The 15,321-nt window shown below is 36.0% G+C and overlaps 1 protein-coding gene across 1 annotated transcript in view; it reads right to left on the reverse strand.

Moving 5' to 3' along the window:
- Positions 1-15,321, reverse strand: part of ANK2 (ankyrin 2) — a 154,654-nt gene that overhangs the window by 115,255 nt on the left and 24,078 nt on the right. Inside the window, 2 exon segments of the mRNA XM_031553101.1 lie at positions 131-229; positions 14,417-14,515. Of these exon segments, the coding sequence (XP_031408961.1) occupies positions 131-229; positions 14,417-14,515 (198 nt within the window).

Consider the following 15,321-nt stretch of genomic DNA (forward strand, 5'->3'; position numbering starts at 1 on the left):
AGCAAAAGATCTATAAATACAACTCAGCTAAATGAATGAGTGAAAGCTCTCAAAATACTCCATCTGCAAATCTTCCAAGTGATCTGAAGGCAAGGGAAAATAAGAGTGTGAAAAAAGAAAAATATGTCACCTCAGTAGCTGTGCTTTGGTTGGCTCCATTCTCCAGGAGATATTTCACCACTTCAATGTGGTTCTCTTGAGCTGCCATGTATAATGGAGTGAAACCATTCTAGGGAGAAAATATGAGAAAAAATACTGTAGTGAGAAAACAGCGATATTGAAGCCCAAACTAACGTACAGTTAAAAATGTATTTATGCTTTATAACTTGTTATGAGTATATAAGTAGAACAACCGAGTACTTTTAACTTAGTATAGTAACATTTTCATGTCATTTAAAGCCACAAAAGTCTACACGCTTTCACACACATTTTCTTCTGATATATTTTCAGGAAGCAGTGAGCGCACTAATTACCTTGCTGTCAATGGCTCGGGGATGGTAAAGCTGAAAATAAAGTTTTATAAAAGATGACAGGAAAGTAAAAGTTTCATTCCTTTATTACATTAACTTAACCAAAGACATCATCCTCTGGAGAACATAAAGTCCGTATCTCATGACATGCTGAGCCAAGATGACAAAGGCTTAATATATTACACAAAATTCTGTAATACATAAAACATAGCAAATGAAGAAATTCAGCCTTGCAAAATAATAACTGCATTTCCAAACATACAATTAATTAGTTGGTCTGGTTAGAAGAATCTGCTCTGGATAAAATACTTCCAAGTTAGTCAATCTAATGGCAAATTCGTTAGAAACATGTTCTAACCAGAATTAATGCAAAACATTGTAGTAACTAAGAACTTTGTTTCAGAGAAGCCAACCTGCTATGGAAACACTGAAGTAATTTCCCAATGAAATGAAGTCTCTTTTTTTAGTCAGTAGGTAATACAGTTGTTTTAGAATCAATATCTTTACAGCTGTCCTCTTCTACATTGCAAATGTAGAAAATTACTCAGATAAATTTTATGTATGTTGCATATGGTGGTGACATATAGCATACATGTTGTAGCATCTCTTTTAATACGACTTTGTGTAATATTCTAGCATTTCCATCAACAATCCTGGGACATAAACAATTAAAAAAATTGCACCTAACAACTGTTAAGAGCAATTTATTGCCAAAACTGTGGTGCGCATTTTGAGTGGCTTTGCATAGGGAGTCTCTGTCTCTAGCAGATATTTTCCAATATTCTCAGGAATTACTTGGAAGATGGAACTGAATGCTCTTCTTAGAGTTACACACAGCATGAACAAGGTGTTCTGCAATTACACCACACAAGAAGAACGTAATTTGAAATGTTCCTATTACCCTGGAAAAAAGGGATGGACATGCAGCATAACAAGGATGAATGCTAGTTTCAGTGCTTTGGCAGGACTAGCAAACTGGGCAAATAGGGAAAAATGAGTTAGAATTTTGCAGAAAAGGACTTGAAGGTCACAATGGACTACCAGAGGGTCACTGAGTTCATCCTGCTGTAATACAGATAATCACTGCACTATTGTAAAAATTAAAATAGGGAAGTTATTTTTCTTTAAGAAAACTGTCGTAATTGGTGTTATTTAGTCTAGAAATAGAAAAACGAAGGGGAAAAGATAATGTTATTCAAAGAGGAAGGGAAAGATTTGTTCTGCATGTTGATAATGCTAAAACAAATAGAAAAGTGCACAATTTACTAAGGTTGCAGCAAAGAAAATTCAGGATAGACATCAAGAAAAGCCCCTTAGCAGTAAGATCAATGGTATTTTGTTGGGCAACTCTCCTGCCCCCAAATTACATGCAATAAACCAGAGGCACAAAGGAGGAACGCAAGACCACCTCTTCCATGTCTGTCATGGTGTTAGAGAGGCCAACAAGCATGTGTGCAGAGGACTGCCAAGCTAACAAAGTGAGCTGGCAGTAGGAATTATGAACAGATTGGTTGGTTTTCAATTGCACTAGAACAGGACAGCACTGAGAAAAAAAAAAAAGAATATGAGAATTTTCAAGCCAAAGTAAATCCTTTTGATTAAAAACCTATTACTGGAACAGGATCAGGGCAATAAACCTTGGATTAGAACACCATACATAATACATATATGATTTTATTATCATTTAGAAATACTATATGCTTACCCACCCAGTCCCAACACTGATCCACTACTGCCCACTACATCAGGTATATTTTCATAACGTGTTATAGTCCTACCTGTAACTACAGCAAACGTGTGTAAAGAAACTCTTGCCTACATAATATCATAGCCTCTTTTTTCCCCTTCAAACTTTATTTATAGTGTAAAATTACCATATATATTTTCTTAAAATCTTTCTTATTTTGGAAATTGCAAAAGCATGCTCAGTTTTATTTGTAACATTGCCTACAACAGACCTACTGAAAAGCTTCCTCTGAATTTATCCTCTGGCAAGGCCAAGCCTGATTTTTTTCACAGTTAGGGTGAAGTTTGCTTTCTTAGTGAAGAACTGCTTTCAGACCTTCTAATTGTGGTGTTCCTGGCCTCAACACTTTTGGCTCTTGTCCAGAGACTCGTATTTTAGGAGATTCCTAACATTACCACTCTCCTTGGCAGAACTCTACCCTGTGGGATAACCTGTTAGCCCTGCTGGAGCTCTTCCTTTTCTCTTGTCTTCTGGACTCCAGGACTTCCATGTCTCCTCCCACTCAGCACAGTTTCTCTGACAGGCTATGATGTGCCTGCTCTTCTGTCTGTCTCCTACACAACAAGTTTCTTTCTCAGACAGACCTTCAGTTAAATGGAAATGCCCACAACAAAAGCATACCCCTCCCTCCATTCTATTTACTTCTTGGATCTAAAATTCCCTTCCCAGTTTCTCGTCTTTTAGTTTCGAAGAGCTACATACCAATACTCGGTTTCTCTGTTCTGTTTCTACGGGTATTTCAAGGTTCTAGATACCAGACCTCTGCAAACTGAAGAAAACCCTGGACTTTTGTTTCATTACTCACAGCGTTTATCAACAAATCCAAGCCATTCTGGTTAACAATGCTTCATGGATGTACTGCAAAGGACAACAACCTCTCTCTTGCTTGTATTAGTATGTAAATGGGATGCAGAAGTTTTATTGGGCCTTGAAAGGGAAAAATATCTTTATTACAATAAATTTTCCTTGAGCTTATGAGCTCACACTGTATCAATGCATTCCAGATTGAAGTAAAAATAGAGACTATAGTAAATAAATCCGACAGGAAAAGAAGAAATACACTTTCTTCTTGTTTTCTCAAAGCCTGGCTGCATAATTCTGCTGTGTCTGCATGTCTAGGTTCTGTGCATCATATGAAAAACAGAAATTATTTTGTAATGATATATAACATTCACTTTCACACAATGATTTCATCAGAGTATTTGTTGTGAGGACATAGTACTCAGATTTGATTATCCTCTCAGATGCATACTGAAAGATGTTTACTGCTACAGTATAAAGTTATTATGTGAAATGAACACTAAGCAAGTAGAGTATATTTCATGCCCCATTCTCTCTACTACATTCACTTATTTACTTGCTAATTTGAGAAAATGACTAGCTCTCAATGATTCTTCAAGCTAATAATGCAAATTGGCAAGCCTTAATATGACTCCGAATTTGTATCATTAAATTCTATCCAAGCCCTAATGAAGAACACAGTCTGAAGAAGCAAAGAGATTATTAAAAGAGATTATTATTGTTGAGAAAACCGCAGAGTTTTGCTGTATTTTAGGGCAGGCTTTCAAGGAATCAAGCTTTTTGTACGCAGTACCAAATGACTGGAAGTACACATCTTCCAAATTGGTCTCAGTAAACACTCTGTTTGAATGCCTGGCCTACCCACATGAAGATGCAGCCCTTAGTATCTATCCATATATAGAAATACATGTGTATATACATACATATATTTATATATATATACACACACATTTATCCTTATGGATGCTAATGAGGGAAATAGAGAAAACATAAATATTTCCCCCTCAGTTTGCCTTATTTACGATGACATACGAGAGCTGTGACGTAAACTCAAATAAAATATTTTATGTTAAAAGCCTCCAAGAACTCTTTAAGACTGTATTAAAAGATGACTAAAATGACTACGAAAGACAATTGACATTTAACACAATTGTTTATATAAAGCAAATGCTCATTCCTACTTACTCTTCAAGATGTAATCACCAAGCAAGGAGCCCACACAGTCCTATCTAGGTCAGTTGTCTCACCTGCCTCTCCATCTTACTCTATGGGTTTTTGGTTTGAGATCTTGATTATCTTTTATCCACCAATTTTGCTTCACACCAAAGAAATGAAAAGCTATCAATCAAGGTCACTAATGAAAACCAAAATAGTTAGACATTTAGTTGTAACCTTTAGTACAATTCTCTAATTGTAATTTCTCAAGTGACATTTAAAGATGCTGTGAGCAAAATATCGCCCAAGCTTGGATTTCTCTGGGTTGCTCGTTTCCTTTGTAGGACCTGACAATTCATCCAACCTGAGGGAAGCTTCTGTGAATTTAATTCTTGTTTTCTTCCTCTGCCTCCTTCTTTTTCCACTCTTAGAACACAAGCCAGTTGCAAAATGAAAGAGACACACTGGCACAAAGGATAAAATATGAATGAGACAAGATGAGACAAGCTTAGATTAGTCATAAGACAGCACTCTCAGATAATAAATTCTTCTTATTAATGGCCATAGCATTTAAACAGTAAGAACATAGTCATTGCTCAAACCTTTAAAATTCAATAACTGTTTCAGGATTTTTTTCTACTCTTCTGAATATTGCTTGACTTAAACAAAAATGGCAAGATCCTGATTTAAATCTTTATTCAGGGACATACAATTCACCCCCCTTGTTTCCTCACTCTCCCAGATATTAAACCAAACCAGTGACATCTACATCCCATCTTAGCAGTCAGAATAAACAGGTTTACTATCAGAACTAGAACTGTCAATATTAAGAGTATAATAACAAATGCTTTAAAAAACTTTCAGAGTGCAAACATCTACATTTAGACTGAGACATTTCAGCAGGGCTTGAAAACATCTAAAACTCCTAAAAAACTACTGCATTTTTTTTCTCCAGTGAACTTAGATCAACGCTGCTGAGGAGTGATAAACACTGCCTTAATACTGCTCAATTTTACCTCTAACTGCTTTTTTCATAAGATCTATTTGTGTTAAATATACCACTACAGTACTCAGAAGACAGTTTGATATTTGTCTGTACGTCCTCCTCAAGTTCTCCAGCAGTAAGTATGACTCTACCTTCTATCATAACAAGAAACATTGAAACAACAAGAGTAGGGGGAAAAAAAAATGAAAAACAAACAAAACAAACAATAACAACAAAAAAACACTATTCAAGATTTTTTCCAAGGTTTTGAGAGAAGACCAGGCTCAAACCTGAAAACCTGAGGAACATATGCTCTGTTCATCTCTTGTTTTCTTGCACTGAATGCACTGCTGTGACCCTTAACAGCACTTTAGAATCATAGAATCAGAATCATTAAATTTGGAAAAGATCTCTGAGATCATCTCATCCAACCACCCACCTGCCACCAATATTGTCCATTAAATCATGCCCCTGAGTGCCACACCTTCATAGTTCTTGAACACCTCCAGGGACAGTGACTCCACCATGTCCCTGCATAGCCAGTGCCTGGCCACCCTTTTGGAGAAGGAACTTTTCCTTCTAAAGTCCTCCTCTTGACTTTTACAGAGGGCATTTTTATTTTGTCCCAAACCCATGTTATACGAAAAACAGCCAATAAAAATATCTTCTGGATACATCAACAACTAGCTAAATTAAATACTGCAGATATGTTATATCTAAATGCACGTTATTTTCAAACTTGAGTGTTTACTCAATGTTTCAAAACACGTTAGAATATATTCATTTTCCAGGGATATCTGCTCCATTATTAACAAAGTTGGTAAGTGCTAGTAAACAACATAATGAATAGATTAGACATGATGAACAGATGATCTGCGAACATAAAATTATTTGATGTAAAGCAGCACAGCTGTAAGGGCAAAGAAGAGACTGGATTCTGATCTACTGTAAAACACTTTCACAAGCTCATCATTTTGGTAATAATTTTACATTAATTACACACAGCAGATTGTTAAGCCACAAGGGCCCTACAGATTGTAAAAATTAAAGCTGAAAAATACATTTATGAGAAAGGTTGGAATTACTGAGGTTAGAGACATTGATGATTCTGCATTTAACTGCCAAACAGTTAAACAAACAGAAATAAGGGAAGACTATTTACCTGTTTGAAATGACAGACCTTAAAACTAATTTGCACTATTTAAATAAAAAAAATTAATGGACATGCAGTGACACAGAAGGTGCCACAGAAAATAACAATACCTCTTCGCATGTCTCACTAATTTTTTAGTTATACTGATAATGGTTGCCATTCTGTACTTAACCAGTGAGATAACTGTAAAGACAATGAATAAATGATGTCGGGGTTTATGTCGTTCATCAATTTGGTCCATGAGTAATCATTCAGAACTCCAGCTGAGGTGCAAGTTCGGGCAACACTACCTACCACCTTGTACTTCCCAGAACACCCATCCTGGGAAGTATGTTTTACTGTAAGCCACTTTCTGGCTTATGTGACAAATGTGAAGAGCAGAAGAATTATTTTTAGGAGCTTCAAATATCATGATTTTCTCCTCAGGAGCAGTAAAGTAACAATCATCTGAATCACAGACAGGCAGAAATCAAGATGTTCTGTGCCTTGAAAAAGTGTCATTTTCACCAATAGGCAGCGTGTAATAGGAACTGAGTTGATGGAGAATAATGGGCAGAGAATAGATTAGTCATGCACCGGGTAATCTTGATACCGGGCATGGTTTAGGGACCAGCAGTTTAGTAGAGGCAAAGTTTTGCATTTGAATTCTGGGCAGTCTTCCAAATCAGCATCTGGGGTTTGCTTTCCACAAACAATCTGCATTCAGATACATTACCCTTGAGAGAAAACCAGTCAATCCTGTATTTCTAGATCACCACACTGCTTCTTCTGTGAGGGACATCATGAAATGGACATCCTTATAGGGTTATTTTCCCTTTAATTACCTGAATTGTTAGGGAAAGTGAAGAGTCCCACATAAATGCTGTGATATCAATTATCATTATTTTATGTTTACACTGTTATCTTGTTATTCCCTGCAAATCTTTAAGCATCACTGCTGTCTTGCATTCACAGGCATTCTGCTCAGCTCCACTTGCTTGGCTGTCTGCAGTCAAACCTCAAGATCATTGTTTTCCACTAACTGATCATCACTGTAAGAGATAGGCAGCTGAAACTTAGAGGATGAATAGATCTGTTATTTCATTGTTCTTAAATTTTTACTTAATGCATTACATCTTTCAAAATCCTTATAATCCTCCAGAAGGTAATTCCTTTTTTTTTCTTCTTCTTTTTTTTTTTTTTCCAGTGAAGAGATAATGGACCTGATCCTTTATTACATTAGTAATGACGAGCTGCAACTAAAATACTCCCCTTGACATATACTAGCTAAGAATATGTCTCTCTGAATATACTGACATAAAAGCAGAATGTCCAGTTGGTGGAATTAAAATCTTTTGTCATAGCAGACTACCAAATACTCTGCAAATATGGTTTGTTTTAAAGGTAAGATTATCTCTGCAAAACATAGGGAGAGCAATCCATGGTAAAGGAAATCCTGGGACATCCTGAGAGAGACAAGCAGATAGCTTCTCTTACAATCATCTAAATCCTACCTTCACTGGTAACACTGAATATGGACTCAACAAGCTCTCTTATCACTCATTTCTGGGAAAGCATAGTAAGCGTGCAAATTCTGTGCTGATCTACAGATCGCTTTAATCTGATGAATAGTCTGGGTGAGAATACTCCAATGGTCCTGATAGCTAAGTCTCCTTTATTTTGAAAAAGGAAGTGGCAAACCTACTGGGGACAAATTTAAACAAAAATATTTCTCAGCTAATGTGTTTGCAATGAGCTTAGAGAAGGATATAGAGGAAAGGAAACCAGAGGGCTTTTAAATAACAAGATCAGCCTGGGGGAGGACTGATTTATCTAATCCTTGCTTTCTGTATCTGGGTCACTTTAAATAATCTGATGATTAAGAGATAGGCTCCTCCTTTTGCAAAGGCCCCTAAGTGAAGCTGTGGTCAAAATACACATTTAAGATCTCACAGGGAACACATTTCCCTCTAAACTCAGTGTAGAAGTTTTAAAATTGAAAAGTATTGTTTTTTAGACAACTCCAGGATATGATAATTTCCTTAGAGTTGCTAAACAGGAGTGAAATATATTTCCTTGTTTTGTCTTTTACATTTCAGCTCTTCATATCAATCATTCTAAATCTGTTGAATCACCTCATGTTATGAGGTACAACTCTTTACATCAGTTTTGATGTAACTTTTTTGATGTAATCTTTGTTTGGAACAGAGGAAGATCAGTACAGATCCATTTGATATGGTTTGTGCAGTCAGAGTATCGCAGCACTATTGCCATAGAGGACAGTCTACAGGGAGACTCAGTTACTAAGATTATTGCAAAAGGAACGTCATCAAATTTAGATGACTAATATTCCTGTTATCTGACATCTGTGATGCCTATACACGAGTAAGGTGATACAATCCAACTTTAAGAGAAACTAATAGTGGAGGAACAGAAATTCATCAACGAGAAAGGTTAGATTGACTAAATCTAGTGATATTACTTCAAATGGGGCAGAATACCAAAAATTGGCATAAGAATTCCAAATGCTGCAAAAACAGACATTTACTGAGAGGAATATTATGGAATATTGCTGTTCTAATGCACAGGCAAAATGAAAATAAGTAAAAAATGATCCATCTGTGGGCCGGACAAAAGTGTATGTGTGTGTCTAATAAAGAGTGATGAGTGGTCACTGGTTCTGCACAATGCAACATTTCAACAGCCCTTGAGGGCTTTGTCTGAATTTCCTGTTGAAATTTAGAGGTATCTAGCAGATCAGCCACACAGGTGAATATTGCTAAAGATCCTATCATGCCATCAGATGAGCTTGTTCTACCCTGCAAGGAAATTTATTCACATCTCAAAGGACAAGCCTGAACCAAGACATTTTTGATAAATCCACATTAAATCTGTTACCTGCTTTACATTATAGTTTGTACCATCCAATCACCAGACAAGATTTTATATACTCAATGACTACAGCTTAGTCAGATCTATATATGATCAAAAATCACAGTCAAATAAAAAAATAAAATGCAGAAATTAATTTTTAATATGATGAAGCATATCTACATCTGCTCATTGAACCATGAGCAGTCAACCAAGTGGATGTCTTATGGATATTCCCTATATAAATGTGGGTTGTTTTTTTGTTTTGTTTTTTTTTCAAAAAATATTTGTAGCAAAAGGTGACTAACTGAGCCAAATAATTGTTAGTGTGCTGAAAAGGACCAGTAAATTCCAGATTTCTGTGGTCATTTCTGGATTTGCCCTCATTTCAGCATTTCCCTCAAACATACTCAGGGAAGATGTCAGCTCTCAAATGATATGCTTGCAGGTGAAAATTGAGTCATTCAATTAGTAATCACTTGTGCAATTAGGCTTTGTATCAAAATAGAAATTACTTTTCTAAAAATAGACAAGATGACGTATTAGCTCAAAAGGAACAGGCTTGTAAGAAGATAGGAAGAGGAACAAAATAATGGCTCTGAAGGCTATCATAAAACTGAAGGGCAAAGCAAAGTAATCTAATAAAAACTAAAATCCATAAAATCGAAGTCCTTTGTGTTTAACAGTCTCAGCACAGATGGAGTTTGTAATCTCAGTGGTTGCTATGTTTTTAAATAGCCTTTTCTGAGATAATTCTGTTATATTGTTTTCATAAGGAACAGGAAAATCAGTGTGGTATTTCAAAAGTCATTTGTGACAAGTTTTGATAAAGGCCGGTGTTTTTATGCAGTTTAACTGGAAAAGGGAAAAGAAAACATTAGGTTGAAAAAAAATGTGGTTAGAATACTCTCTTATCCATTGGCTTATGATCAGTGTAGAACTTTTGTCACAATGGCAAATTCTCATCACTGAAAATGACCTTGACAGATATCAGGTTCTTTAAGGAGGAAGTTATGGAGCAAACTGAGTAACTTCATTGGCATTAAATCACTACCACCAAATAGCATTTAGCAGGGACCTAAAAAAAAAAAAAAGTGTGAATAATAGGGATACCAAGGAGAGTTTAATACATCCTCAATACCAACAACTGTTCTTGAAAGATTTAAGAGTGATGATATAGCATCTATTTTTAAAGTGGAATTGAGAAAAAATGTAAGAAGGAGAAACTGAGCTTTTCAGTCCATTTCTCTGGTTTTTATTCCATACTTTTCTGTTTTTATTTACTTCAGAAATTCTTAATTAAGCTCTTTCCAATTAAGATTTCTGTTTTCCTTAGTCTTTTAACTCGTTACATATTTCCTGACAAATAAATATATATATATATGTAATTTGAGTATGCCTGAAAAGAACTGAATTCTTGAAAACTGGATGCTCGAATTCTTTTTTCCTTTTCCTATATAAACTTCGTATTTTCCTTTTTCAACCAGCTGTAGTTACACATGCTTGAATCATTTTTTTTATTTTTAACATTTTTTACTCTTTATTAGCTTTAAATTCTGCTTTTCTTGTTTTTATTTTAAAGCTTACTGTCTATGATGCATGTGATTCTTGAACACGACTATGAAATCAGGGAACCTCATAGAGCATGGACATACAGAGAAGTGAGTTTTTAATTTAATCTTACGTGAGAAGTCTTTGGCAAATCAGTATTAGAAGCAAATTCTTAGAAGTCTGCTCAGAGCTCTGACCAAAACCATACATTCTTTCCACCCATAATATAGGCAACATCTGTTCATTCATATTCAAATCACTAGCTACATGGGAACACGTATGTGAAAACACACATGTAAATACTATTCAAAATGCTGAATGCTGTCAACAGATATTACCAAAGTGAATCCAACACTTACGAAGTTGACAGATCTAGGTCATACAACTCTCTCTACTCACACTCATTTACAGTTGTGCTACTGGCAGTGCTATTGCCAGGAAATGGTATGAAGGAATGATCCGTACCAGGGAAAGCTTTCCCTGAAGATGCTTGGCAGCAGCAATAGCTGCTCCTATTGGGAGCAGGGGTAGGAAGACCAAACCAGAAAGGCTCATTGCAGAAACTGCTGACACAGAGACCTAGGAAATGGCAGCAGCAGTTCTGTCAGGATGTGTCAGCTGTGGCTGACTGTAGGAGGCACAGAAGGAGCTCTTAGCTTGCCCAGACTGAAGCTCCTCAAGCAACTGTAATCTATCCTTCTGCAAAATAGCAACAGGCCAGGAAGATGCAACCAAAAGGCCTGCAGCTGGATCACGCTGCATTAAGGACTCACTCTCCATTTCAAGTGAGTGAGACTTTTTTAAATGAAGACAATATGGCATAAATCCAGAACAGATATATCAGAATTTGTTCTGCCTGGAAACAACTAGTGAGCAGCAGTGGGGAACAATCCATTAGGTATCATTGTTATTGCACAGGCCCTCTATTGCTATTTACATCATCCACCAGCAGCTACAGGGTGAACTGCTTAGACAACAAGTACTCAGGTGCCAACAGCATTCATTATATTTACCCAGAATCAAGAAATCACAGTAAGACAGCAAGTCATTGCAGAATTTGAACCAGGAACTTCCACAGAAACCCCTCATTACCCCCCTGCATATACTTCCCCTAGCAGAGAAAATTTAACAAGCCACTAGAGATGGTAATGTTCTACCAGGGCTCTACAAATTTACAGTGCTAGGCAAAAAACCCACTGCAAATAAAACTGAGTTATTTGCTTTAAATGCTATGACTCTTTATTTAAAATATATTATCATTTTATAAACAGTAATCAAGTCCTTCAATTCATCTTTATTGATTAATGACAAGTCTACATTTGTCTTTTGGGATTTCCCTTCAGATTGCACTCTCTTACACATAAAAATGTCTCCACTTGCACGTGTTTTGCGGAGTATCTTGGTAACATCACATCCCTTCCGCATTATTCTGAAAAGTAACTCCTGTCATGTAGATGCAGGTTTCAGGAGACAGGAAGAAGAGCTTATGCTGGTTGCCTATTGTCATTTTCTAAATGTGTCATTATCTGCTGAATTAATCCCACTTGGGTGGTAATTCAAGTAGCAAATGCCTGTTAACCAGTACGCATGTACTCTGTAGAACATTCAGTGCTAATAATAAATGTCTTTAAAAACTAGGATAGTATACAAAATACCTGTGAAAACAATTTCCAATTCTAGCAGGATTTCATATTTAGAAAAACAACTTATTTCTTTCTCAAGTGTGAAGAAAAACCTTCATGAAGACTTTCTGAGGACTTATTCTTCATAATAGTTATCATTTTTACCACGTTCTCTTACTTTGCTTGAAATCCTAACATTAAATACATCTGTTTATCTTCTTATACAATGAGAAGCTGAAAAATGTATGCGAGACTCATTCAATTAGTTCATTATGAAAGGATTTTGTCAAATTTTTCAGCAATGGAATTACAGCACTCCTTATCTTTAATGGAAATGGAGGATGGGGAATAATTGACCATCAGTTGTCTTGAGAGAACACATTAACAGCAGCTTTTCAGCAAAAAAATGGAATAAACTTTAAAAAACACAGAGATAGTCTTGGACTGAAGTGTAACAAAGGTATTGACATACTTGTTTGTTTTATAGACTTAATAGTTCATACACTGGCCTCTATTTACTTTACATGATTGTACTGTATAGAAAATAAAAATAAAAATAAAAAAATAATAATAATTTAAAAAAAAAAAAGCAGGTTCCTAGGTCTGGGCTAGCAGGATATGCAGGATATGAAGCTAGCCAGACTTAAGATATCAACATCCAACATACAAAATCCTTTCAGAAACTTGTCTGTATTCTCATTCTTATTGATAAGAGAATGCTCAACAGACTAGGATTGAAAAAAGCATTACACGCAGGTCTAGATTTCTTGAATTTCTCTTCGACCAAAGTAGATTCTAGCTACACTGTTTAATCAGATTATTCTCTTCTTGTTCCGCACATGAATCCCAGAAAGTTAATGCTAATGGTCACTATCTAGCCTATACATAGTAAGTTCTAAGAAAATTCAGTCTGAAATTAATCTACCCCTGAAGCATCACTTGTTTTTTTTCCTTACAGCGTAACTGCAAAAACGGTACTTACAGTCACTGAACGATGCACTGAAACTCAACTGGAACACTGTTAGTGTGATTATTTATTTCTGAGAATATCACAACCAGACCAGATGCTTTAGAAAGATATTGCTGGAATAAAAATGGCAGTTTCTGTATCATGCATAGTCCTTATCTATACCATCTGTTCATTTCTCCATAGGTACAGATAGTTATCATAGGAGAATTTACAAACAATCAAACAATTTGATGAATTCTTCCTAATTGTAAATAGAGGAAATAACATGCCTCTTAAAGAGGCATTAGGATAATTTGACCAATTGCTCTATGGTGATTGATACGGTGTCTATTTGGAAGGACAAAGGAATTGGGAACAGTTAGCTTGAAAAAGAAACCATCATCTAGCTATTTCACACTATGTGGTTCCCTGAAAATCAAGCACATTTTGTTTACAGCTCTGAAATCTCAACAGGGAGGCAACTGCTACAACAGCCTTGCCCAGACTGAGAAGAACTGGCCATCAGTCAGCCTCTGCAACATTTCCTTCTTGTCTGGTACATCTTAGAAGAGTACACAAGGTACATTTCAATGAAAAAAAGTAGGGCTCTTTTTGTAGTCAGTTTGCCAGCCAGGACAAGGTGAATTACCTAAATTCAAATGTGCATTCTAAATTTTTGATTTAAATGCTGGCTAGTCATAGAAAGAATGACTTCAGAAGCCTGAGTTATCTGTAAAAGTTTAGCCAACAAATAACCATGAAAAGCAATTCTATAAATCAAGTCTTGAAGAAATTATGATCACTACTACTGTATACCAAATTCAAGAAAACATACGATGAAATACTTCGACATTCTGAAGAACTTCTGAAACTATTTATTAAAGCACACTAAAAATTGTTAAAAGATTTCAATCAAAAAAATGTAAGTTTACTTATAGTGCAACAAGTACATGACTTCAGTTTGTTATTTATTTTCTTAACAGTAAATGGCATGTAAGGCTTAACTTGACTGATTCCTCGGGTGTGGCAACAATGGAAAGATTTGGAATCTCTGCCAGGCATCTCAGATCTATTTTATTAAAGAAATTTAACCAAGTAACTTTTAGAAGAGAGAAAGAAAAATAGTATCATACCTGAGACTGTGCATTAATATTGGCTCCTTCCTTAACCAAAACTTTGACAACTTCAGCTTGTCCTGCTAAGGATGCAATGTGTAGGGCAGTATTCCCTTTCTGTTAAAAAGAGAAGAAAGATGAAAGATGTTAACCTTTTTGAGGAATCATTTCAAACAGCAGCTTTTCACAATATTTAGCATGCAGGCCTTCAATTTTTAGTATAATCTTGCCTCATAGTTCCATGATGTTCCATAAACATCACAAGGGATTGAATGGTTAGCTGCAGCCATGAAGATTTCCGGAGTGGCTGTGCAACACTAACACTCCAAGATAAATTTTGACTGAAATTATAGAGCTTGATTTGGGTTTGGAACAAACTTCTAGGTAAAGTTTAATATGGGCAAACAGCTTTTTGCATTCAGCTCCAGAAATAACACCCACAAGGAAGCTGCTGAAACCAGGAAGTCCCAGAATTCAAGCTATGAACCACATGTGAAGTGAGGTTTTCTAATGCAGTGCCCAAAAGGAAGATCTGATTGTCAACCCTGATGGAGATCCCATGCATCAGAAATCATTATGCAAAGAGTGTTCCAAGGTCACAGTGGTGGTAAGTGAATGCAAAATCAGTCTGCTTAGACACTAGGAATCAAACATTTCATCAATCAAGCAAAAAAATGTGGTCCATCACAAAGAATTTACTACCCACAGACAAATAGCTTACTGATGGAATGGTTTGGACGTACCCTCATGCCTGCCTATGGAAAGGTTGAAGGCAAAACAAGTTTTCACAGTTTTTTCTACACTGTGCCCTGGAGTAAAAAGGCTCTGGATATGACATACTCATTTATCAGGTTTCACAGATTTGAAAGAACACACCATCTTAAGCTATATTCACTCTCAAGGTAATGGACAATTATCATTGG

The sequence above is a fragment of the Meleagris gallopavo genome, chromosome 4 (genome assembly GCF_000146605.3).
Source record: "Meleagris gallopavo isolate NT-WF06-2002-E0010 breed Aviagen turkey brand Nicholas breeding stock chromosome 4, Turkey_5.1, whole genome shotgun sequence".
Classification (NCBI taxonomy): Eukaryota; Metazoa; Chordata; class Aves; order Galliformes; family Phasianidae; genus Meleagris; species Meleagris gallopavo.